This window comes from Vipera ursinii (assembly GCF_947247035.1).
Source record: "Vipera ursinii genome assembly, chromosome: 2".
Lineage (NCBI taxonomy): Eukaryota > Metazoa > Chordata > Lepidosauria > Squamata > Viperidae > Vipera > Vipera ursinii.
In genome coordinates, this window is record NC_139513.1 from 262,416,803 (window position 1) to 262,443,937 (window position 27,135).

General features: G+C 39.4%; 2 protein-coding genes across 4 annotated transcripts in view; one reads left to right on the plus strand and one right to left on the minus strand.

Moving 5' to 3' along the window:
* Positions 1-17,100, minus strand: part of CERT1 (ceramide transporter 1) — a 76,225-nt gene extending 59,125 nt beyond the window's left edge. For all 3 annotated transcript variants that reach the window (XR_014491463.1, XM_083354742.1, XM_083354741.1), the window contains exons 1-2: positions 16,587-17,100; positions 4,754-4,888 (exon numbers count right to left, since the gene is read on the minus strand). Coding sequence is in view for 2 of the 3 variants with exons in the window: in XM_083354742.1 (XP_083210868.1) it covers positions 4,754-4,888; positions 16,587-16,682 (231 nt within the window). In the remaining variant the exon portion in view is untranslated. The remainder of the gene's footprint in view (positions 1-4,753; positions 4,889-16,586) is intronic.
* Positions 17,101-17,292: 192 nt separating this feature from the next.
* Positions 17,293-27,135, plus strand: part of POLK (DNA polymerase kappa) — a 30,048-nt gene continuing 20,205 nt past the window's right edge. Inside the window, exons 1-2 of the mRNA XM_083352897.1 lie at positions 17,293-17,359; positions 19,865-19,909. The gene's annotated coding sequence lies outside the window, so the exon portion shown is untranslated. The remainder of the gene's footprint in view (positions 17,360-19,864; positions 19,910-27,135) is intronic.

Here is a 27,135-nt window from a genome sequence, read left to right on the forward strand (position 1 = left end):
AGCAAGTCCATTCCCCAGTCGCAATCCATCTTCATCACTAATTGATTCTGTTACCTCCAAATCTGTAGAATCCATATCCCCTTCAACTTTCTCCAACAAACCTGCAGTTTTCTTTAAATCTTTAAAACAGCAATTTAGATTTCAATCCATTCAGTTCTGTGTTTGGTTTGGTTATATTTGCTTGTGTCTGGATATCCTCTAGGTTGATTTAAAACCTCTGTTATTTCATCAAACTTTTTACCAAGTTTTCAATTTGAACTTGTAGGTTAAAAAGCATTCTTTTTTTCAAAGGCTTCCCAGAGGGCTTTATCTGTAATTTGCTACATTGCTTGCATTTTTAATATAGCCCTCTAACTGGGCATTTGTAACCAGTCATAAACAACTCCCTTGTAACAAAGTAGCCACAGAGAATATTGAAATATTTCTCACAATAAAGGATGGAAAAAATTTCCATGAAGCATTAAAAAATTAAGACCAGAGCTTTTTAAAAGTTAAGAAAATGTGAAATCCCTGTAGTGAAAATCCAGTGCAAATGAAAATCCAAACAGGTCACTTCCACTACCCAGAAAATCTCCACTTACTTCCATACGAAGAAAGCGAAAGTAATTCGAATGAATGAATGAACCTTTATTGTCAAAGTTAAACCATGTATACATTGAGACTGGCTGAGCCTCCCTTCGTGCCCCCACCCCCAACTTACAGTGACACAAATCCTCCATTTTATTACACCATGTGAGCTAACTGCACAATGCACCGGCCTCGCAAGTCAATCATGCATAAAGTTTATAAAATTATTTCCCGTTCAAAAGCCTAACAGCCCATGGATAAAAACTGTTCTTCAGCCTGTTAGTATGGCTGGCTATACTCCTATATCTCCTACCCGATGGTAGGAGAGTAAAGAGATACCGTCCAGGGTATGAGTCATCCCTGAGAATTTTCCTCACTCTTCCAAGGCAGCGAGCCCTGGAGATGTCATCCAGTGGTGTCAGCAGACAGCCCACAATGTCTTGTGCTGTGCTCACCACCCTCTGTAATACTTTCCTGTCCGCGGCTGTCAGACCAGCATACCAAACCACAATACAGTACGAGAGGACGCTCTCTATAGTAGACCAGTAAAAGAGGGTCATTAGCCGTTGTTCTACCCTGTTCTTCCGCAAGACCCTGAGAAAGTGAAGCCTCTGTTGGGCCTTTCTGGCCACCTGGGTTATATTAACTTTCCAGGAAAGATCTTCACAGAGGTAGACTCCCAGAAATTTAAAAGAGGAAATTCTCACCACAGAGTCCTCCTCGATGTAAAGTGAAACAGAGTGGAACAGTAAAAAACATTAAAGAATTCACATTAAAATCCAGCAAGAGTAAATTAGCCTTCAACCAGTCAATTAATTTTTAAGAGAAATATCAAGATAAAAAGAAAATTCAAATAGTGCAGTTAAAACCCAGGCGCAGTTAAAACCCAGGCGTACTTAAAAAAAAAAAGATCACCTGAGAGGAAACACGGAGACCCAAGTCTCCAACCATCCCTACTGGGAATTGCAACCCTCAAAATTCCTCTTCCCAGGAGGGACCACAATCATTCCAGGGTCATCTTGGGTTGTTCCTAGCAGCTCCCAATCAGATCTAGAGGGCAAAATCAGCTGTTTGTCAATAGGAGAAACGGATCCCCCTGCTGCTCAGCATGCCATCCTGTGGGAATGTGCCCCTAGCACTTTTTTTTTTTGAAATCCATAAATATTCAAAGAGTACTCCTTCATTTCAATATAGAAGTATGTTTTGGAATGGTACAATACAGATAAATGACATTAAACCTTTTAAAAAAAGGAAAATTAACAAAACAGCATAATTGGCATGATGCCTGGTGAGATAAGTGCATGCATACTTTTTAAGGTCTTTTTATTCAGTGCTACTGATATTTGCATGTAAATGTATGCAAATTTAAAACTCGCTGCTCAATTAAAATGTCTTTAATCAGGTCATAGACCTATTTAAAACTAATAAACTTGCAGTGTATATTTGTTCAAAAAATTAAACATATAAGTATGTTGAATTGAAAAATGCTTTCTAGTCAATAAAAGAATCACAAAAAATGTACTAAAATTATTTATGTGAATCAATAAGTTCTAAAATCATATACCCTCATTCAGTGAGTAATCTACAATTTTAATGCAAAGAAATTAATGCAAGCAACATTTAGCATTCTGAAATTTATAAAGCAATGTATGAAGTTACAGCAGGCTATCATAGCAATGCACTTAGACTTATATACCACTCCACAGTAATTTAAAGCACTCTCTGAGCTGTTTGCAAATGTCAGCATTTGGCTGTGGGCAATGTTAGCCTGTAATAGTGCATTCTAACTACTGGGCCACCAAGACTCCTGCTTATCATACACTGCTTATATGCTTCTACTATGTCTGACGAAAGTAGCAATTTGCCCATTGAATAGAAATAATGGCAAGATATTATGCTATTTTCAAACTTTCATAAAAAAGCAATGTAGTATATTTTTTTCCAAAAAGCTGAGCACATACAAATAAATCTGCCTAGGTTTTATTTTATTATATTTATACAGCTGACTGTTATGACTCTGTGTAACAGATATTAAACAACTAAAACAAATCTGAAATAACCATAAAACAATTAGCATACAAAAATAAGCAAGCTTGTAAGTTGTCACATTTACTTTCTCACCCTTAAAGGTAGTCCTTGACTTACAACTAGTGGCTTACTAACTGGACGAAGTTACAAGTTGCTCAAGAAAATTACTTATGACCTGTCCTTGAAGCTATGACTGCCACACCCCTGTGATCATGTGATTCCATTTTGCACACTTGGCAATCTGGTTGCACTTGTGATCAGTTGGCAAGCATCCTGTAATTGTGTGATAACATTTGCAATACTCTTTGCTGAATTCCCTGGAAAGTCAATGCAGAAACTGTCAGGGAAAGTTGCAGGCTAGAAAGCTAGCAAATATAATGTTTCTGAAGGGTAGAAAGGCTATCATAGAGAGAGGAGGGGAATCGCCATGCTTGGATCTTGGTGATCTGAGCTTCCTTCCTCCAAGTCAGCATGGCGGTTCCCCTTTTGCACATGAAGGGGAATGCTTGGGATTCAAGTTTCCTTACTAAGACCTAGCACAGAACTTCTCCATTTGGAAGAGACCAATCTGCCTTTGGGGGGGGGGGGCAAGCAGCTCTTTTCACCTTTTGTTTAATTATGATAACTGGGGGAGGGCCATGATTGTGGTTGTTGAACAAGGCAGTCACATGGGTGCCTTACTTAACAACCGTAACAACCTATGACCAAAATTCTAGCCCAATTGTGGTCATAAATCCAGGACTATGTGTACTAAGAAGGCATAAATGTGTTGCAACAATGGCCAGTCATATTAGACATACCTTAATACAGTGGTCCCCCCAATCCTTTGGGCCGCAGACCGGCACCGGTCCAAGGCCCACCAGAAACTGGGCCACACAAGCAAGCAAAGCCCCATTCGCACGTATGCAGGATCCAGGCAGCAAGCAAAAACATGCCCCCCCATGCTACAGAAAAACTGCCCTCCAAGGAACCAGTCCCTGGCACCCAAAATGTTGGAGGCCACTGCCTTAATATATAATGCAAATGGTTATAACTGTAAAATCTTGAGGGGCAGAATGTTATCATCTTATTCTGATTCTGTGGAAATCATATAAGAAGGGTAGAAGACCTGTGCATTGCAGTTATTGTGCTATCTTTTTCCTGCCAATAATGGAGCAGTTGATACTGCATCTTTATTCTCACGTTGGTCAGTTAGCAGATCAAAGAGGCAATCACAACCACAGAATAAAAACAGTTTTTATGTTATTATTGTTGTTCCCAAGGCAAGTCAGCACTAGCATGTGAAGTAATCATCTGACTATTAACGCATAAATACTTCCTGATACATTAGCACAACCAAATAGCACCACCAATTCTTCAATAACTCTTATGCTTCTGTTGCCAAAATATTAATCAGGCTTCAGATATCTTTATCAAATGTCTCTTAAAACATACTGAAGATTTAAAACAAAATTAGCCCTATTTAATACAGATTTAAATGCCTTTTATATTTTTTTAATGGACCGCATTTACAATTATTTGTTTCCTTTAAAAGTTTAAACTTAACTTTTTAAAATAAAAACTCTTCAAAATATTTATTTATTTATTTATTTAGTTATATTTATATACCGCCCTATTCCCTGAGGACTCAGGGCGGTTTACAGGAAATTAAAAAATCCCAAAATACAAAAATTAAGAACCAAATTAAAAAATATTAAATTAACCCTGTAGTCAGTTAAAAAGAACCCCAAATTAAAAATTCCTCCTCAGTCTGGGCCCGAGAGCTCGAAGAGCCAGGTCTTCAGGCCCCGGCGGAATGATCGAAGGTCGGGGGCAGTTCTCAGCTCCACCGGCAGCTGGTTCCAGAGGGCAGGCGCTCCCACCGAGAAGGCCCTATCCCTGGGTGTCACCCGCCGGCAGTCTCTTACCGGCGGGACCCTGAGCAGACCCTCCCTGTGGGAGCGCACTGGGCTTATATGCATATAAGCATCTTTTTTCAATGTGTATAATTATTTCAGAAAATTGGTTTACATAAAATATTTTCTATGATCAGTTTACAAATTATTACAATTTTGTCCAATGAAAGATTAGACCAATTTGTTCTGTTTCAACCATTATTGAGAAACATATTAAATATACTAGTGAGGAAGACTAATCAAACTTTTAAGAAAACACTTACTGTGATGACAGCTTTACTCAGACAGATTGAGCCCCTGCAGCCATATTCTGTTTCATCTTCAGATTTGTAGTAACTTAGAGTGTTGTTTTTCAATACCACCCAGCGGTCCTGCCACCCATGGATGTAGTTGGTCCACTAAAAAGAATAAATACGGTATGTATTTTTGAATAAAGCAAAAAAATGAGTATATATATCACTGTGGCATCATACTCACATAATAGATTTTCTTATTTTCTTATATACTTTACTAAACTTTATTTTAATAAAATGATTGCTATTTATTCTAAATGAACGGCAACTTTCAGTATATTAAAAATAGCAACCAGAAATATTTGTAAAATATTTTTGAAGCTTTAGAGGAAACTGAAAATCATGAAAGAACTCTAAATAAACCAGATTCTGAAAGGCTTATTTCCAAGAGATAATTAAAAATCACCAATACAGCTTCACAGCAATAAGAACCCAGGTCTGCTGAATTTGACAATGAATTCCAGATAATTATATCACTACAGTCATGGCATTATTACTTCAAGTACTGTATATTTCCATAAATTGGTTGGGGATCATAACATTTCTAATCCAACACCTGGATGAGAGTATCAGATCATAGAATGATATTCTCGCCCACTCTTCTGTGCTTTTTAAATTTCTTATTTAAAACAGAACTATACTATTAGTATGAATAGTTTTAATGCTACTAATATTATCAGCAATATTAAAATAAAATTGTACATTACTTGTACATTACTATAAAAGGAATATTTTTGGTTTCCAGGAAGTGATTTCACAGAAATTTTGCAACTGAGTTTAGGAAGCAAATTTCTAATGTGGGTTAGGACGCTGAGCTTGTTGATCAGAAGGTCGGCAGTTTGGCAGGTCGAATCCCGAGTGCTGCGTAACAGAGTGAGTGCCTGTTACTTGTCCCAGCTTCTGCCAACCTAGCAGTTCGAAAGCACATAAAAATGCAAGTATAAAAATAGGGACCACTACGGTGGGAAGGTAACAGCATTCCGTGCGCCTTTGGCGCCTAGTCATGCCAGCCACATGACCACGAAGACATCCTCGGACAAGCGCTGGCTCTTCGGCTTTGAAACAGAGATGAGCACCGGGCCCTAGAGTTGGAAATGACTAGCACGCATGTGCGGGGGAACCTTTACCTTTTTTAAGTAATGAATGGGTTCTTACTAAATTGAGAGCCTGTGAAAAGAAGAAAAAAGAAAAGTCCTTCTAGTAGTGGTGACTTAAGAAACAAACTTGAAGGTGAAAATACATTATCTCAGAAGTTATGACTTGCAATGTTTGTGGCGTGTCTATGTGCTTACCTAAAATTAATATGTATTAAGTGCAAACTTACAATAGAGCTTAAAAAAATAAAAGTTAGGAACAACTGCCTTTAATGGCAGACATCATGCCAGGTTTGGCAATACATTTCTATTCTTTAGAATACTTAGCCCAATACTCATGTGACTTGCTCACAGTGTCAACATAGCTAAATAAGTCATTTTATCGCAAACAAAAGTCCTATATAAACTGATAATTGCATCCAAACCTAAAGATACGTCTGCTCCGGGATTTAAAGTATAGGTTTTTTTCTTCTTGTTTTTCTCAATGGAAATTGAAATTTCCACTGGAAATGTAGTCACTCTCTTTCCAGCATTGAGATTAGGGCCCACCTGTGCAACATTTACATATTGTAATGATTCTATCCTGAGAACCATTCGCTCCTGCCTTGTCAGTTTCAGCCTTTACAATAAAAGAGAACAAAAATGCATTAGATCAAGGGAAATGTAACCACAGAAGCTATTCTCAGCAAGGAAAATCAAAGTAGTGGATGAAAACTGGAATCAGAAACACAGAAAGTATTTTGCACTAGTAGGAGTCGTAAACATTAATTCTTGGGCTTTCCTAGAAAAAAATGGGCAGTGATCCTTCTAGAGAAAAAAAAATACTCTGCTGAACAGGAGACAAGAAGGTGAATGCCTTAAAATCAGATAGGATACTGTTGTGTTCTGCAAGAAGTCAAAGAGGAGAGTTGTGGAAGTTGTTGACTGGGGGAATGCATCATCAGGACCATTAGTTCATGAAGTGTGCTATTTGTCAGGATCATAGAATAGGAAGGTTCAAGACTAATCAGTTCCACTGAAAATTATCCCACCCCCCTAATCAATGTGTGAATAAATTACATTGCAAAATAACTGGCACAACCACATCCCAATAATTGTGAAGACCAGAGAACCTGGAGACTTCCAATTCATGCAAGGTGAAAAACTGGTTGTGCAAAAGGTGTTGATAGGATACTGGGTTTCTGAGATTTAATATCTGAGGTTCTATCCTACCTCTCTTGGACTGGAGTCAATTGATGAACAATTTAAAGTAGAAAATTTATCAGGCAAAGGAACTGTACTGAATGTGGGGAAACTCCATTTCATAAAGTCCGTACTTAATAGCTTAAGTGGAAAGTAGTTATCTATCCAGGTAATGGGGAGATACAATAGAAAAAAACAAACACCAAGGTGCAGATTAGGATATAAGTGGAGGGGGAAGTATCCATTATATCTTTCGGGGGGGGGGGCGGGAGGTATATGTGTGTTTTCCTTCAAGGCAGGTGGAAAGCAAGGCAAGACCCAATTCCCAGCCAGCAGCAGTGCTGGATCTAATGAATCTGGACTGCATATTAGGGTCAGTGATGCTAGGGGACTGGAGGCTAAAATATATGAAGAATGGTTTGTCTAGTTTAATGAAAACTAGAACTAGGGGGTGACTTGATAGCAATGTTCCAATATCTAAGAGGCTGCCACAAAGAAGATCTCCATAGCATATGAAAGCAGAAGCAGCAATGGATAGAAATTAATCAAGGAGAGAACCAATTTAGAATTGAGGAATTTTCTGACAGAACTATTAATCAGTGGAACGGTGTGCCTTCAGAAATTGTGGGTGCTCTATCACCGGAGTTTTTAAAGAAGAAATTGAACAACCACTTGCCTGAAATGGTATAGGGTCTCCTGCTTGAGCAGGGGGTTGGACTAGAAGACCTCCCAAAGTCCCTTCTGCTATTTTATGGATGAGATCTAGGCTGTGTGCAAATGTTTTGATGTCTGTGAGATTACTGGGCTAAAGAAGCAGCAGGGTCCTGAGCTCATATTGACTGAAATTAAGCATCTTTAGAAAGCAACTCTTCTTTTGGATTTTTTTTCTTTTTCTATAAGGGTTTAAGTCTTTGATCTTATTTTATGTAACATATACAACATTTAAAATTCTTAATAAACTAGTAGTGCTCCTTCCAAGAAAGGATTCTGGCCTACAGGAATCTTCAGAGACCCAAGCAGAGCCATTCCATGTGTGTTCACATACCCATTATAGGAATAATTTGTAAGTATCTAAGTACAAAGGAAATAAGAGTTCTACCTGTAGCTAAAGTTCATGTGGAAAGGCAGTGTTTGTACTCCAAGTCAAAGTGCACAGCAAGGTTCAGGGTAAGACAGAGCACCATATAAGTAAAGTTAAGTTCATATGGAATTCTAATACCAGATTATACTCAGATGGGAATTTCATTGGGAATTGCCAGCTTCCAATTCAGCATAGCTGATAACTGAACGACCCTGATTTCTAGAATGAGGTAATTCCTGAATAGACCTCCCTGTGCCCAATGCTTCTCTGTAAACGGACAACTGCTCTAACTTCTTGTTTTCTAAGTTTTCACACAGAGCTAGTAGTATTTTCATAAACCTTCAGTTTAAGGACTGAATTATACACATCAGAAGGACTGTTTCCTAACACCAATTCACCTCGGTTGTAATATTTAGGGCTTCTATGTCTGATTGCCTTGTTTGGGTTCTTATCCTCATTTGAAATTAACACTTTAGAAAGAAGCAGGAGAGTTATCTGGGTGTTGGCCTGCTGGATTGAAGTGAGGTATACTGGATATAGATTGATCAAAATATCGTTGAAACACAGTGAATTGTATTAGGAAATCTTTAAAATGAATCTTGAAGAGCCAACAAGTAGACAGAATAGCCAATATTTTGCCATCCTAGTCAACTGCACAATCTAGCACTTATTTTATTTTTTTGCAGTGATTTTCATAACCAACTTGGAAGAATCTAGGTGCTTATGTTATTAATACATTAAAACACCATGCATAAAAAAACAGTTGCTGTCTCCTAGTTAATTTTTTTCTTTCCAGATATTTTAGGGAAGATTACCGTTCTTGCCATTTCCTGGAGAATAAAAGGGTGGGGACTAACCTGACCACAGGGGGGCAAATTGTTCCACAATCAATGGTCTACACAGAGAAAGTACATTTCCAGACACCAAACCCCTTGTTATGGACTCCTCTGATTCTGAGGCTGGAGAATGACCATACTAATAAAAGTGTTGGAAATAGGCTAAATGAGTTCTGCTCTTGCTGTTTAGCTAAGAGTCATCTCCTTGATCTTCCCAGGAGTGGTTACTTGTAGCATTGTGTCCTGAATAGATTGTGTATGATGGGCAAATTCTGCCTAGACAAGATAGGTTCAGGAACACATGGTCTTTAATATCAGTGCATGTTCTTGGCTATCTAACATATAGTGACAAATGAAATTTATTACATACTCCATAAAATTATTTAAATGCTACAAAATAGGCAGCCTTATCAATTCTTGATCATTTACAATGACCAATGTCAAACTATAATTAGTTGAATTACAGTTTTAACCAATACAATTGCTGGGGTTTGCGCAAAACACTGAATTACAAACCAATTACATTGGCTGGGTTTATATAAACCTTAACCACAAAGTAGTCAACATATTTTAGCTTGTGGAACCCCTCCAGAACACTATGTTCAATGGACTACTGGATTATAGACTGAATTCTTAATGCTATAACATAGACACTGTGGGACATGTGTGCTTGTATATAAAAATATCCCTTGAACAATTGTCTAATATTTTTCAAGAGCCTTTCCACAATGGCCCATGCCTGTGGAACATTCTGCCACTCGAGGTGAGATATGCTGCTACCCTTTTGGCCTTATGTAAGGACCTTAAAACCTGGTTTTGCTAGCAGCTTGAGGCCCTGATTGGGGTGGAGGTGGTTGACAGCGTAAGAGAAAAGACCTCACCCCTGTGCTGTCTGTTCCCCTAGATTTTAGTTCTTATTTAACAATTGAAGGGAATATTTGTAGCACAGAGCTTAACTTGGGGGTCCTTGGTGCTCTCTTGGTGGTTTTCTTACTGAGACTTCATTATCCAACATTGCACTGATGTTATCTATTTGGGTAATGAAACATCTGCAAAAAAGCAATGAAGCTCAGAACACCAAGGATCGTAGTCTTATTTAAGTCTTAATTTCAACTCTTTTTATATTTATCTTTTTACCATTTTTAATCTGTCCAGAGTCATGTTATCAATGAGATGGGTGGCATATAAATTTAACAAAAAATATCTGAAAAACACAGAGAAGAGGAATACAAAAACACACATTTAACGATGCATAAAGACAAGTCTTTCTAAATACATTCCCTCGAATAATGAAACAGTATCAGCATGCCACTAGTTTACAGAAGACAGTGAATGGGACTCTGGTCCTTTGGTGATAGATCATCTACTTTCATATTAGGAAGTCATAAGAAAATGGTAACTTTAAAAAAGCTTTGGACCTTTGAGATTATGACCCTAAAGGCAAAGACTCTCTCTCTTTTAAATAATCTAGAAAATTGCTTCGTTAGGAAAAAGTTTAAGAAAGTTCCTGCCTCTATTGTTGTTGTTGTTAGCTGCGAAGTCGTGTCCGACCCATCGCGACCCTATGGACAACATTCCTCCAGGCCTTCCTGTCCTCTACCATCTTCTGGAGTCCATTTAAGCTCACGCCTACTGCTTCAGTGACTCCATCCAGCCACCTCATTCTCTGTCGTCCCCTTCTTCTATTGCCCTCGATCTTCCCCAGCATTAGGCTCTTCTCCAGGGAGTCCTTCCTTCTCATTAGGTGGCCAAAGTACTTGAGTTTTAGCTTCAGGATCTGGCCTTCTAAAGAGCAGTCAGGATTGATCTCCTCTAGGACTGACCGGTTTGATCGCCTTGCAGTCCAAGGGACTCGCAGGAGTCTTCTCCAGCACCACAGTTCAAAGGCCTCAATTCTTTGGCGCTCAGCCTTTCTTATGGTCCAACTTTCACTACCATACATTGCAACTGGAAAGACCATAGCCTTGACTATACGCACTTTTGTTGACAGGGTGATGTCTCTGCTTTTTAGTGTGCTGTCTAGATTTGCCATGGCTTTCCTCCCCAGGAGCAAGCGTCTTTTAATTTCTTGGCTACAGTCCCCGTCTGCAGTGATCTTGGAGCCCAGGAAAATAAAATCTGTCACTACCTCCATTTCTTCCCCATCTATTTGCCAGGAATTGAGAGGGCCAGATGCCATGATCTTGGTTTTCTTAATGTTAAGTTTCAACCCAAGTTTTGCACTCTCCTTCTTCACCTGCAACAAGAGGCTCTTTAGTTCTTCTTCACTTTCTGCCATTAGAGTGGTATCATCTGCGTATCTTAGGTTGTTGATATTTCTTCCGGCAATCTTAATTCCAACTTTTGATTCATCTAGCCCTGCCTTTCTCATGATGTGCTCTGCATATAAGTTAAATAGGCAGGGCGACAGTATACAGCCTTGCCGGACTCCTTTCCCAATTTTGAACCAATCAGTGGTTCCGTGTCCAGTTCTCACTGTTGCTTCTTGACCCGCATATAGGTTTCTCAAGAGACCAATAAGATGGTCTGGTACTCCCATCTCTTTAAGAACTTGCCACAGTTTGTTATGATCCACACAATCAAAGGCTTTAGCATAGTCAATGAAGCAGAAGTAGATGTTTTTCTGGAACTCCCTAGCTTTCTCCATGATCCAGCGTATGTTGGCAATTTGATCTCTAGTTCCTCTGCCTCTTCGAAATCCTGCCTGTACTTCTGGTAGTTCTCGATCCACATACTGCTGAAGTCTAGCTTGTAGGATTTTAAGCATGACTTTACTAGCATGAGAAATGAGTGCAATGGTGCGATAGTTTGAACATTCTTTGGCACTGCCTTTCTTAGGAATTGGAATGTAAACTGATCTTTTCCAATCCTGTGGCCACTGTTGAGTTTTCCAAATTTGCTGGCAAATTGAGTGTAGCACTTTTACTGCATTGTCTTTTAAGATTTTGAATAGCTCAGCTGGAATACTGTCACCTCCACTAGCTTTGTTGTTGCTCAGCTTTTCTAAGGCCCACTTCACTTCACATTCTAGGATGTCTGGCTCGAGGTCAGTGACCACCTCATAGTGATTATCAGGGACGTTAAGCTCATTCTTGTATAGTTCTTCTGTGTAATTTTGCCACCTCTTCTTAATCTCTTCTGCCTCTGTTAGGTCCCTGCCATTTTGGTCCTTTATCATGCCCATTTTTGCATTAAACGTTCCCTTCATTTCTCCAATTTTCTTGAAAAGATCTCTGGTCCTCCCTATTCTATTGTTTTCTTCTATTTCTTTGCACTGTTCATTTAAGAAGGCATTCTTATCTCTTCTAGCTATTCTCTGGAATTCTGCATTCAATTGGGTGTATCTTTCTTTTTCTCCCTTGCCTTTCGCTTCCCTCCTTTCCTCAGCTATTTGCAAAGCTTCCTCAGACAGCCATTTTGCTTTCTTGCATTTCTTTTTCTTTGGGATGGTTTTGGTTGCTACCTGTTGTACAATGTCACGAACCTCTGTCCATAGTTCTTCAGGCACTCTGTCTATCAGATCTAATTCCTTAAATCTATTTGTCACCTCTACTGTATATTCAACAGGGATATGATTTAATTCATACCTGACTGGCCTAGTGCTTTTCCCTACTTTCTTCAGTTTAAGCCTAAACTTTGCAAGGAGAAGCTCATGGTCTGAGCCACAGTCAGCTCCTGGTCTTGTTTTTACTGACTGTATAGAGCTTCTCCATCTTTGGCTGCAGAGCATATAGTCAATCTGATTTCTGTGTTGACCATCTGGTGATGTCCATGTGTAGAGCCGTCTCTTGGGTTGTTGGAAAAGAGTGTTTGCTATGACCATCGTATTCTCTTGACAGAATTCTATCAGCCTGTGCCCTGCTTCATTTTGCACTCCAAGGCCAAACTTGCCTGTTATTCCAGTTATCTTTTGGCTTCCTACTTTAGCATTCCAATCCCCCATGATGATAAGAACATCATTTTTTGGTGTTAGTTCTATAAGGTGCTGTAGTGCTTCATAGAACTGGTCAATTTCATCCTCTTCAGCACTGGTGGTTGGGGCATAGACTTGGACTACTGTGATATTGAATGGTTTGCCTTGGATTCGAACTGAGATCATTCTGTCATTTTGAGGATTGTATCCCAGTATTGCTTTTCCTACTCTTTTATTGACTATGAAGGCTACTCCATTTCTTCTGAAGGATTCTTGCCCACAGTAGTATACCTGATGGTCATCTGAATTAAATTCACCCATTCCTGTCCATTTTAGTTCGCTGATACCTAAGATGTCAATGTTCAGTCTTGTCATCTCTTGTTTGACCACGTCCAGTTTTCCTTGATTCATGGATCTTACATTCCAGGTTCCTATGGAGAAAAAATCTTTACAGCATCGGACTTTCCTTTCACCACCAGACACATCCACAGCTGAGCGTCCTTTCGGCTTTGGCCCAGTCGCTTCATTCTTTCTGGCGCTACTAGTACTAGCCCTCTGCTCTTCCCCAGTAGCATATTGGACGCCTTCCGACCTGAGGGGCTCATCTTCCAGCATCATATCGTTTTGCCTTTTGGTACTGTCCATAGGGTTTTCATGGCAAAGATACTGGAGTGGGTTGCCATTTCCTTCCCCAGTGGATCACGTTTTGTCAGAACTCTCTGCTATGACCTGTCCGTCTTGGGTGGCCCTGCACGGCATAGCTCATAGCTTCATTGAATTACGCAAGCCCCTTCGCCACGACAAGGCAGTAATCCATGAAGGGGCCTGCCTCTATTACATGTGGATATTTCAGTAGGAAAATAATTTAGTTATTACTATTATTTATATACAACTCAATGTCCAAAAAACTCTGGGCAGCTTTTTGGAACTAAAGGGATTTTAACTATTTTAAAACTCCTCCTTAGCCCAGGAAAACTATAAAAGACCTAATGGTATAGGAACACATTACTGTATTTAAGAGACATCCTTTTCCCAAGACAACTTGCCCACCCCACATGCTTCCATAGGGAGGGCACATTCCATGTTCTTTTTTAAAAAAAAAGTCTTATGGGATGTAGAAAGCATGTATTTTCCATAGTTGTCCCCTCTCTCTGGAATGATCTTACTCCCAATACCCATTATATCACAGGTTCCAGCCCCAAAATTCCTTGTCTTTAGGAAAGCACTTAAGAAGACCCCTGGTTCTTCTTCCAGGTGTTAGCGGTTGGTTGAGTGGCAGTCCCCACTCTGAGGTTTGTTTTGTCCTGTGCTCTACTGCAATTTTACATTTAGCTTTTGTATTTATATATTGGTTGTTTGTTGTAAATTACTATTTTGTTGTACACTGCTCAAAGTTTGGCAGCCTTATATAACTTGAAATAAATAAATCTATAATATACATATTTGGCTTGTTACAGACCAATAAAACTTTGAGATAAAGTTGCTATAAAGTGCTTAAGAGAGTTTAGAAGATTAAGAACTTTCTAGAAGCATAATTTCAGAATTCTATACCAAATAGATCATAACTTCAAGGAAATATTATCATGAATAGATATTAGATGAGAGAATTGTGAATTTCTGTGAATTCTTTAAAATTTTATTAACAGGTACATACTTTTAATGCAATGGGAAGAACAGCTTGTAAATATGTGCAAATTTTTATCTCAACTTAAGAGAAAAGGCATCACTACTGTATTATTTATTCTGAATTATCTGCTCTGAACTTACTAAAAGGCAAACAAAAGTATTAATAAAAATATGGAAAACAACATGGATAAGGCATTGTGAAGTTCTTGGAAATACATACTGCAGTTCTTTTCCATCCGTTCTTTACAACTGCAGTCAAACCAAGCAGACAGAGCAACAGCTATGATAAGGCACATTTAAAATGTCATACTGACTTTTGACTTTTTTATTCTACCTGTTCTTATGAGCGCAAGCTGTTATGCTGTTATCTTATTTTATCCTTCAACCAACAACCTGTGAAGTAATACTGAGATGAATGGCTTGAAATAACTTGGAGAGCTTAACACCAAGAGTGGACTTCAACCCCAGTTTCCTTCATCCCAGTCTAGTACATCATTCTTGTGTAAAGCTAGTTACATATTTCTAAGGACTATCTAAAATGCTACAACCTAATGAATAAACTTTTTAGCTTTTGAGGGTTTTGAGCTCTTATAACAAATAAATTCCCTGTATAGAGTGCTTTCTCTATTCATTGTTACAAAATACTAAACTATATCTGAGCTTGTCTACATTTTTAAGAATATCTGAAGGAAACATGTAGACTATTTATGAAAGTTATTAAGCAAATAATTTTGTTAGCTAGATTTTGTTTCTACCAGTGCAGTTCACAAGCCAGAGTTTCTAAAAATACTGTTTCCTAAACTATTTGCTACATTTTTAAAATAAGCAATTTTCTCCCTAGGATGAGTTTTATCAAATTTGTAAGATTTCCTTTAAACTATGCTCAACATCAAATGACTTCATAGATACACTAATGTAGTTTTCTTGGCAACAATACAGAACTTGTCATTGCCTTTTCTGTTATTTTCCCCCAAACTTCTAATCAAAAGTGATCTCTAGCTATGTAGCAACCATGCCCATCCCTTTTAATTTCAAAGCAAGGATTCATAATACAGATTAGATAGTAGAGAGACTGAAATCTGAAAGCAAGAGCTACTTCTAGTACTATTTGTACTATCTTCCAACCAGCCTGTTTGATGACATTATTTGATGCTTTGCCCAAAGATCACAGAACTCTTGTGTGATCTTGCCACAATCTGTTATAATTGCAAACACACATGATTTTTCTTCCCCTTGTGAAAAGGAGTAGAAAGAAATTTTGGGATTTTTGTTTCAGGGACAACAATGAAGTTAGCATTTCCTTCATGCATATACCAAGAGTGTGCCCTGAGCAATCCTCAGCGAAGGCCATCACCCAAACATTTACTCATCCAAGCAATGGTTACAAGCATGGTCTGCAATAATACTCTACCAGGCACTTGCAAAGAGACGGATGCATAAGGATTCTTCCTTTGACCACAAGAAGGAAAAAAAAAAGAAGACCCACGCACAAGTTATTTTAGCAAGACTTTCAAGCAAAAAACCCTGTAGCCATCAAGAAATTTCCCGAGAAAGTGACGTTTCAGCGAATGAAATATTTTGGAGTCAAGCTGCCCCTCCTTGGATAAAGACTCCCCCCCCCAGTGCCTTTTCCGCTTGCGGCGACGAAGCGCTTTATCCAAATATATACTTGCAATATAACATATTTTGCGCACACCTCGGCTCCATCGGTGGGCGGCGGAGGAAACGTGCCGGGACCTCCCGCTGACCAGGAAGCCAGTCTAACAAGCAAGGCCGGCGCCGCCACCGCCGGGCGGGTGGGCAACCGGCGAGGTGACTCAACGTCAGGCTCTCCCCATTGCCTGCCAGCCCTTCTTTCGCGGAAGACAGAGCATGACGGTGCCACCCTTCCGCCCTGGCCCCCAAATGCCTTCACAACCTCCCCCCCCCCACACACACACACCCCAACCACGGGGGAGGGAAAGGAAAAAAGGCTCCCTAAGGTAGGCGGTCGTCTAAGCTCAACCCGAGGAGCCATAGCGGCGGGGAAAGAAAACGAAGGGGGCTTTTTTTTCCCCTTCTTCTTCTTTACCTTGCTGAGGATCCCACAGAGCTCAACAGGCGCCCCCGATTCTGTCTCGGGATCTTCTTCGGAGCCGGAGGAATGCCAGCTCTGGTTGTCCGACATGGAGGCACTTCCCTCTGCCCTTTCGCCGAAACGCCGAGACCAGCGGAGCTTGCTCTCTACCTGATTTAAGACGCTTCGCCGCTCCGGAGCCGCTACTGTTGCTACGTCGCCCCAGCCTAAGCCGCCCTTCAGAGCCCTTCCGTCGGTCTGTCCCCTTCTGGCCACCGCCGGGACAGCAGCTCGCGGATCTCCCCCACCCTTCCGCGCACGCTGGTAGCCCTGACCATTAGAAGCAGGCTTTCAGCGGGATAAGCGCGCGTCTTCTCTTCTCCTTCCCCAACTCAGTTCACCTTGTGGAGGCGGTTGGTGCAACTATTACTACTTCCGCCGCCATCTTTCTCGCCACCTTTTTTTTTTCTTCTTTTGCCAAGCCCTTTTAACGCTTCTCACCAGACGGAGTTGTCTAGAACAAGAGCATGCTGGGAATTGTAGTCGACTGAAGGCGCGTCGCCTCCTGGGAAAGCGGGGTGGGGCGGCGAGCGTTAATCGTTCCCCTAATTCTCTGGATTTCCTGGTTGTTGCATTGGGTTTGCTTCCGCAAAGTACCGGCGTCGCTCCTTTTCTCTCTCTCTCTCTCTCTCTCTCTCTCTTTTTTTTTTTGAAAACACAATTGGTCGCCATCTTGGTGCGACTTAATTATTGCGGAAACGGGGGCTAGTGAAGCTTCTGGGACTGAGGTGTGTTGCGGGCCTTATGGCTGTATTATATGTGATTAGGAAGGAACTGGTTTTGTGGGAGATTTTTTTTTTTACTTTCTTTGCACGGGTTTTAGGTTTCCCTATGCCATCCTTATAAATGGGATGATTTATGTTCTTGCACGACTCTGACATATACACAAGAGCGAAGGAAAAGACAATGAGGGGTTTTTTTTCGTAATTGAAACAGCTACTTGGTTTAATTATGTGGTGGAGTATGTAGATCACCTGGCAATGTAAGAGATGGGGAGAAAAAAGGCTACATGTGCTGCCAGCTCCAAACAGGGAGACGAAATTGCAACGTGATGCGAATTTACTCGAGAGAAAAAGTTCGTTTGAACTTAATAGGGTTGAACATCCTCCTTAAGTAACACCAGCTGCCTGCAATTAGTGCAGGTTCGCATCCCACCAGGCTCAAGGTTGACTCAGCCTTCCATCCTTCCGAGGTAGGTAAAATGAGGACCCAGATTGTTGGGGGCAATTAAGCTGACTTTGTAATGATGGCGTTTGGGGGTGTGTGAAAGCCCTAATAAGCAGGCATATACATAGAATGAAGGCTTGTAAGCCGCCCTGAGTCTTCGGAGAAGGGCGGGATATAAATGGAATTTTTAAAAAAAACTACAAAATATGTTACCCTTGCTATAGTGCGAGTCAAAGAAGCTGATTTAGGGTTAATTTGTTGTTCCTGTGGCTACTTTTTGTAGGCGGACGTTTTGGCTTGGACAAGATAGGGTTGAACATATAGAATTTGTTCAAACTAAATAAATGGAATCTTGTTTATAATTGAAACCTCACCCCAACACTTTTCTCATAACCTTAAGAGTTCTCTTTTTGGTAATATAAATTTGGTTCCTATTAAACAAATAGAAATAATAAATCCTTTTGATCTATAGCTTAAGATTCTACTAGTAACTTTGGTGCAGAGCACAGATGGTTAAATGGAGAGTAAGGATACATAATGCCTCTTGTTGCAATAGCTGTCTTCACAAATACTTTGTCATCAGTGTGTTACGGATAAAGCACAAGGCTTATGTGACTGGTAGTGCCAGGCACAACATCCAAAATTTACTGCAATGAAATTACAATCCCTGTGAAATATGACGTAAAAATCTGAGCTTTCCCCCCCCCTCCAAACCTTGTTAGTTTGTTAGAACCAAATAAAAGTACTTTGAAGACCTCTGATTCTCAGCAGTCTTCAGCTGTGGCCTGTATTTAATCATCATATATGCCTCCTCACAGGCAATTCTAAGCAGTTCACATATTACTTTAAGAACCATAAGATAATAAACTGTAAATAAGAACAACAATACATTGGGGAAAAGAATAGAACATAACTTGATAATAAAAGTGTTCTACTACCAAAGGATGAATGCCTCAGGCCTGTTGGAAGTTTTTAAAGATTTGCAAAAGCACAATACAGTTGAGGCTGTATATTTATGTAGCCACAGAGCCTGTGAAAAAAATTCAAGAGAGATACTTTGCAAAATTCATTGGTGGTTTAAGTACAGATAGTTCTCAACTTACATTAGTTCATTTAGTGACTGTTCAAAGTTACAAAGGCACTGAAAGAAGTGATTTATAACAGTTTTCACATGACCATTGCAGGATCCCCATGGTCAAGTGATCAAAATTCAGATTGGCAACTGGTTCATATTTATGATGGTTGCAGTATCCTGGTGTCATGTGATCATATTCTGTGACCTGCCAAGCAAAGTCAATGAGAAAGCTAGATTCACTTAAAAACCATGTTACTAACTTAACAACTACAGTGATTCACATAGTAAGAAAGTCATAAAATGAAACAAAACTCAGTTTAACAAGTGTCTTGCTGAGCAACAGAAAATATGGGCTTAATTGTCATAAATTGAGGACTATTTGTAAATCATTTCCTTGAAGTGTTGATGCAATGTTATTTAAAGAATTCATTGGCTTATTCAAAAGAAATTACATGCGTATGCAGCAGCTTTGCTGCTAATCCGAATGGAAGTATTGTGTCTGTACAAACAGCAAAAAATGTCCCTCAAAGTACCTGTATGTTGTTGCTTTAAGATTTCAGGAAGGGGTGGTTCAATCAACTGCTGTGCTTTATGAAGCAGATCCTTTGAATGCTTTCCACAGCCATACCATATCATGTCATATATGAGTAGTTTTAGCAATTATACCAAGGTCCCCAATCCCTGGGTTGTGGACCAGCACTGGTTTGTGGCTTGCCAGGAACTATGCGAGTGAAGCCCCATCTGCACATGAGTAGGAACTCACTCACTCACTCACTCTCACTCTCCATGGAAAAACTGCCCTCCACAGAATCAGTTCCTGGTTCTAAAAGGGTTGGGGAAGACGCTGAATTTGACCATGGCCATTACAGATATGTGGCCATAGGTGAAAATGGAGAGTAGGAACTATGTCAGCTCTTGGTCTCATTCCAGCAAGGTAGTTCTTATTTGTATGTAAAAAAAAGAAACATATGAAAATGTCTTATTGTTTTAGGAAGGAGAACTAATGTGATGTGGTTTGACTACAGATTCCAAGGGAGTAAGTATCAGTTATGTTTTTTTCTGCTTTTGCAGTTATCTTCAATCACTTTTATCCCTTGCAACTTCCTATCCTTTTTCTTTTTTTTCCTTATTGATCTTGGTTTTGTCCGTGCTTCAGCAGTTGCCTAAAATATCCATTCTGTGCCTGGCTGCATTTGATAAACCTCTTAAAGATAATGGCAAGTTGGTATGAAAGTGTTCATTCCTGCCTTTAGGGAATTGGTGAGGCAGATAGAAAACAAGTTGGATGAGTTAAATTAAGTTTCAGGAGATGGTGCAGTTTCTCTGAAAATTGCAATCCATCATGAAATGATGCTCCAATAGCTTCAGCCACCAAGTAAAAAAAAAAATTCCATCTGCAGTAATATTGTTTATGTTAGGGTTTCAAAGTCAATAGCATTAGTTTCAGTTAACACGCTTAAAAGATTATGTAGGTTGAAATCTGCATATTTAAAAGATTTCTGTTATATTTGAAATGTTCTTATCTGCTATGTAACTGCAAATAAACATTACTGAAGATTTAATACAATTAGTCAGCAGCCTCCGATGCTATTGATCGTGAAATTTTTCTGGCCCATTTCAGGAATTGGGAGTAGAAAATAATAGCACTAGACTGATTTTCCTCCTTTCCCTGGAGCTGGTTTTGCCTTAGGACTCTTCCCTGTCCCTACTCTTATTTAACATCTATATGAAGCTGCTAGATAAAATAATCATATGACACGTGTGCAATATCAGTTTATTGATGATAGCCAGTTGTATTCCCCTAGGCCAGGGGTAGGCAACCTCGGCTCTTTTATGACTCATGGACTTCAACTCCATGAGTCATAAAAGAGCCGAGGTTGGCTACCCCTGCCCTAGGCCAAAAAAAGTGATACCACTAGGACCTTTCCTGGTGCCCAGAGACTATGGGGGTTTGGTTAGGAGAGGATAGGCTTAGTTTAATCATGGCAAGACTAGTTAGTGGCTGTGGGTTTTAGGCCTGGTTCTGAAGATTTTGATGCTCACTGAGTACAATAAAGGTTTTGTTTTGATCTGGAGATTTTCTATTGCTAACTGTGCCTGAGTATAGGTAGTCCTCGAGTTATGTCTACAATTGAGTCCAAAATGTCTGTTGTTAAGTGAGTTTTGTCCCATTTTATGACCTTTCTTGCCTTAGTTGTTAAGTGAATCACTGCAGTTGGTAAGTTAGTAACCCAATTATTAAGTGAATCTGGCTTTCTCATTAACTTTGTTTGTCAGGAGGTTGTAAAAGGGGATCACATGACCTTGGGACACAGCAACAGTCATAAATATGAACCAGTTGCCAAGGGGAAGGCCAGTTGTAAAGGGGAAGGCTTTGGATATATTAGCCATGATGTTTGCAGCTGGTCCAATGAAAACATGTACAAAAGTGATGGTTTGTATCCATCAAAGAAAGGGACGGAGTTGCTCAGCTATAAATTCACAGACTTTCTGAAGGAATATTTAAACTAAACAGCGGGGACAGTGAGTTAATTGATACAGAACATCCCTGTCCCCGGCAATCTAAAAATTATAGGGTTATCAGTGCATGTAACATAGATGTGTGTGTGGACAAGAATATCAACCTTGCTGTCAAGCAAAATCAAGCTTCTAATAGCGAGTGCCACACAAAGTGTACTAACCAAATAGGTGGTAAGACAATAGGGGCACTCAGGCACCACACAGGTCATGTAGAAAGTAAACACAGGGTCAATCATAAAGGACTCAAATGTAAAAACAAGAAAAAAGTGAAGGAAATGATTGGTCCATTAGTGGGTGAAAGTGGCAAGAAGATGACAAGCAACAGGGAGAAAGCAGAACTGTTAAAGTCGTTTTTTGCATCTGTCTTTACACAAAGGGAAAAAACAGACCAACCTATCAAAAATAGTGCCATAAAAAACAATAGAAACACAAGTTAAGATAGGCAAGAAAATGTTAAGTGAGCACCTGTCCAGCTTAAGACAGCTTAGGTCACCAGGTCCCGATGGATTACACCCCAAAGTTCTCAAGGAACTGGCAGATGTGATCTCAAAACCACTGAACTATATTTTTCAAAGATCCTAAAGCTATGGGGAACTACCAAAGGACTGGAAAAGAGCTGATGTAGTTCCCATCTTCAAAAAAGAAAAAAAATGGATCCAGGAAATTACAGACCTATCAGCCTGACCTCAATACCCGGGAAGATTCTGGAAAAGATAATCAAACAATGAATGAGCACCTAGAGGCAAACAAAGCCATTACTAAAAGCCAACATGGGTTTGTCAAAAACAGATCATGCCAGACAAATCTTATTGCATTCTTTGACCAAGTGACAAAATTAGTGGACCCTAGGAATGCTGTGGATATAATTTATTTGGACTTCAGTAAGGCATTTGATAAAGTAGATCACAAACTACTACTTGATATGATAGAAAAATGTGGGTTAGCATCACCACCAGATGGATTCGTAGCTGGCTGACTGGCCGTACTCAGCATGTGGTCCTCAATGGAACCGCATCTACATGGAGGGAAATGTGTAGTAGGGTGCCCCAGGGCTCTGTTTTGGGCCCAGTGCTCGTCAACATCTTCATCAACGATTTGGATGAGGGGATAGATGGGGAGCTCAATCAAATTTGCAGACGACACCAAACTGGCAGGAATAGCCAATACTCCAGAAGATAGGCTTAAGATACAGGAGGATCTGGACAGACTTGAACACTGGGTGCTATCTAACAAAGTGAAAATGGTGAAAAAAGTAAGGTTCTACATTTAGGCAAGAAAAACCAAATGTACAGGTATAGTATAGGGGGGTACCTTGCTCAATAGTAGGAATATTGAGAGGCATCTTGGAGTCACTAAATGAACTATTGTAAGTCAAGGACTACCTGTATGCACATTGGGGCTCCCTAGACTTACAGCTCTTGCTCACAACCTTTGTTTCACATCTGTCATTACTTCATTGACACTTTTTGAATTAGTCTATCCATAAAAGCAGACATTGTTTAATATTTTTGATATTGTTACTGATCAAAACCAAAAGCATTTTTTTTCTTCTTGTCTGGAATCTCCAGCCCCCTGTAGTGTTCAGTTTAAATAGTAAACCTTTAATTTCTGTTATGATACACAATAGATAAACTAGTTTTGGTTTCCACGAAAAATCATTTATTTTATATAATTTCAAAATCTTGAACATTTCAACGTTCCAAATTTGTATGGACCTTAATTTGTTAATAACTTTCTTAGTTCAAAATCTTATTTAGATTTTTGCCTGTTATTTGAAATTCTTTTAAGTTGTTACTCTTACAGTTCATTTTTCTTTTGCTGAGAAATGAAGGTGGACTCAGCAAGTGGCTTTTCAAACTTCTTGTACTGAAGATCCCTAGTATCTTTAAGGTGGTTAAATAAGCAATTTGCACAAATGACTAGAAAGTGAGGTAAGCAAATTTAGTATCCTTTGAAAGGCTGTTATGAGCGTAATGATCAATTTCTTCATCTCTTGACAAACCTGCAGAATACTGCTATCCTGTGGTCTTCTGATGAGGAACAGTGATTGGAATAAACGTGGGCAATCACCCACCTTCTCCACATTTGGAGAAGTTCTGAAGAACTCACTGGTATACTCACTGGTTCTTTGGTCTTTGGCAGACACTTTAATGGATGGTTAATTTATAATATATTCATCATTAATTGTCCATGCATACAATATGTATTAAAATGTTATTACTACCAGTAAGAATGGACTTGTAAATATAGCACGCAAAAAACATTTCCTACTACATTTTACTTTTCCAATTATTTTAGAAAGCATCCTGCCCAAAATAAATGGAATAAAAACTGTTACTCCTATTCGAATTACTATTAGTTTTTTTCTGTGAGAAGATCTCATACTATAACTTCTTTTTAATTACTAAAGCAAATATTAATAAATATTCCATATTTACCTAAAAGTAAGACAAATCTGAATTTAAAATGATTTTCTCCTCTTAAATTCAAAATGACTCAAGTATAGGTAAATGATTTTGGGAAAAGTTAGTCTGCCTTTCTAGTAAATAAATACTGTATATCTCAAAATGTTTTTTAAAATTCTAATCAGCTTCACAAAATGGAAAGATAAAGTGCTTCAAAAATAGTTTAAAACAAAATGTAATGTATTCTAGATGTTTTCTTCATGTAAGGAATAGGAAAGGTATCTCACTATAATCACAGAATACTGTTCTTCATTCAGTTTTTTGAGCACTGATGATGTTGCCTAGTTTGGTAATGAAACATCTGCAAGAAAAGAAAAGCTTGCACCAAGCTCAGAGAACATCAGTGACCCCAGAGTTCAACCCTGAGCTACCAATATTCTCCTGCATCAGTTTCTAATCTGATCAGTAGGATAACCAAATTATCTTTATTTATTTGTTTATTCAATTTCTATAGCTGCCCGACATTCAGCAACCCGGACATGAGAACATAGCCAGGTTTTTAGGGTCTTAAAAAGGCCAACAGAGTTGAGGCCGTTCTAATCTCTGAAGGGAGGATATTCCATAGAGCAGGGACCACTACAGAAAAAGTTTTTCTTCTGATCACTGCCAGCCGACACTCTTTGGCTGATGGGATCTTGCAGCATACCCATTTTACTCGATCTGGTTGGATGGATAGAGACTCTTGGGAAAAATATGATTCCTCAGCTACCCCATGTAGGCCTTTAAACATAACCTTGAATTGCACCTGGAAACACTGGTATCCAGTGCAGCTCTCACTGAAGTGGTGTTACATGTACCATGTATCTGGCCCCAATAAAAATGAACTGTCATGACTGAAAAATATTAGCCCAGATGAATGTCAGTCCAAAGCATAAAGGTTTGGACTATTTAATGCAAATTGTTGTTGGGATTTCTGCTTAACCAAGTCACAGGTATGATTGCACTAAAAAGGCCACAAAATTATTACAGTAAGTTAAGGCCTAAGATAAAGCAGTAAGACTTTTAACACAGCCAAGCTAATCACAACATATTTCTTCTGTATCTCCGGGACTGAAACTAACAAAAATATGGTCTAACATGACTCTTCTAAATTGCAAAGTTCCAGTGATGGAAAGAAAAGGTCTGATAGTGCAGGAGGATTATACAGTATGAGGTGCTTGTGGACTCAGGCCTAAATTCTTGGAATAGTTAGTCTTTGTGTAGTGAGATAAAACATCTTTCATTGGAGCCTCAGTGTTTTGTTAAAATGCAGAGTCCTTAGAAAAAGATCATTATTGTGAAGAATATAATATATCTGAAAAATATCATTCAGCAGAATAAATAACTTCAAGTAATAATCCCCTCTGGAATAATGTTTTGTTAGATAATATAATTATTAACTTTGTCTAACTATGGAAAAAAACATAAGAGTTATTCTAAAATTCTACTAGCTATGTATGTATGTAGCCATCAGGGGCTTGGAGTGTTTGTATTACTGGTCATTTTTTGCCAATTCCTTTTCTTTGGCTAACTTAATTTAAGCAGGTTATTTTAACTCTGTAGTTTGAGCAGGAAATGACAATTTTTTGGTGACCTAGGGCAGAGCTTTTCAACTTTTTTACCCATTGTATCACTTTTAGGATATGGCAACATCCGAGTACCACCAGTCGCCTAGCAAGGTGTCAAAAACTTGACCAAAAAAAAGGAAAAAAGTGATGAAGTACAGGTAGTCCTGGACTTACAACAGTTCGGTTAGTGACTGTTCAAAGTTACAATGGCACTGAAAAAAGTGCCCCCCAAGCCACAGCTGAGCAAGACACCTACCTGCCTGCCCGGCAGCGCTCTTCCGCCTGTCTGAGGTTTTCATTGTTGTGAGCATTTCTGTTGAGGATTGGCAGTGGGGGTGGGGGGTGTTTGGGTTTTATCCCCCCCATCTGTTGGGTGGTTGCAGCAGGGTTTGGTCACTTCACATGACCCTGGGACACTGTGACAGTCATAAATATGAATTAGTTGCCAAGCATCTGAATGTAAATCACAAGACCCTGGAGATGCTGCAACATTCCAGCTGATCGGTGCTTCTTCTGGGCTCAGCAGAAGCACCAGGATCAGCACCAAGCTCCAGCTGGAGTCTGGCACTGATCCTGGCACTTCCACTGAGCCCTGACAGCCCTGCAGCTCCAGCCATGTCTCACTCAGGCTTGTGCGGTGCTACCATTCCCCTCCCCCACTACCACTTTTCTAGGATGGGCGTGTACCACCTGCCAGGTGCCAATGTACCACAGGTGGTACCCATACCACTGGTTGAAAAGGCCTGACCTAGGGCCATTGTGGGTGACATCTTGAAGCAAACTCAACAGGGTGATGATATGAAAAATTTTACATAATTGTTCTTGGTTTTGGAAGAGCTTTCTGAATATTCCAAACTGTCATTGTTTTTAAATGTGTCTTTCTTGTTTCAAAATGGTAGGAAATTTTATTACCAATATTTATAGGTGGTTTGGGGATGGTAAGAAATAATTTCTGGTCTGTATGTAGCTCTGATATGGTAGGTTATCTACTCCTGTGTTTGGATATATTTTGGATATATTTGTACTTTTTACACACTGGCTTAAAATGATTTGTCAGAACTGCAGAACTTTGAAGAGGTGCTTTGCTTCAATAATATTTTAGTAAAAGCATGTCCTTGAAGTAGTACCACGGATTAGAGAGAACATTTCCTTCAAAGTACCAGATCACATAAAGGTGCCTCTCTTTATGATCCTTATCCTGTAGAGTGAATAAGCGAAGTTCTTTCAATGTGTGAGGTGGAGTGATTTTTATTTTTATTTTATTTTTATTTTAATCCCATTTATATCCCGCCCTTGTCTGAAGACTCAGGGCGGCTTACAATCTAAAGCACAAATCAATGTGCTTAGCAATAGCCTTCATTCTATGTATATGCCTGCTTATTAGGGCTTTCGGCCCCCCCAAGTGGCATTTTTTACAAAGCTTATTGCCCCCAACAATCTGGGTCCTCATTTTACCTACCTCGGAAGGATGGAAGGCTGAGTCAACCTTGAGCCTGATGGGACTCGAACCTGCACTAATTGCAGGCAGCTGGTGATTTGATTTGATTTTCTATTCAAACAATGCTTTGAATTAAATTGGTTTGCTGTACCAACCAACATCGAGGCAATAATATTAGGCAGAATAGCCTATTAGGATAGCCCTACTTCTTGTATAATCTTTTGTCAAGGTTTTGAGATATTATAGATCCTGTCACTTACAGATGGAATGAACAGAAGAAGTAACAGCTTTT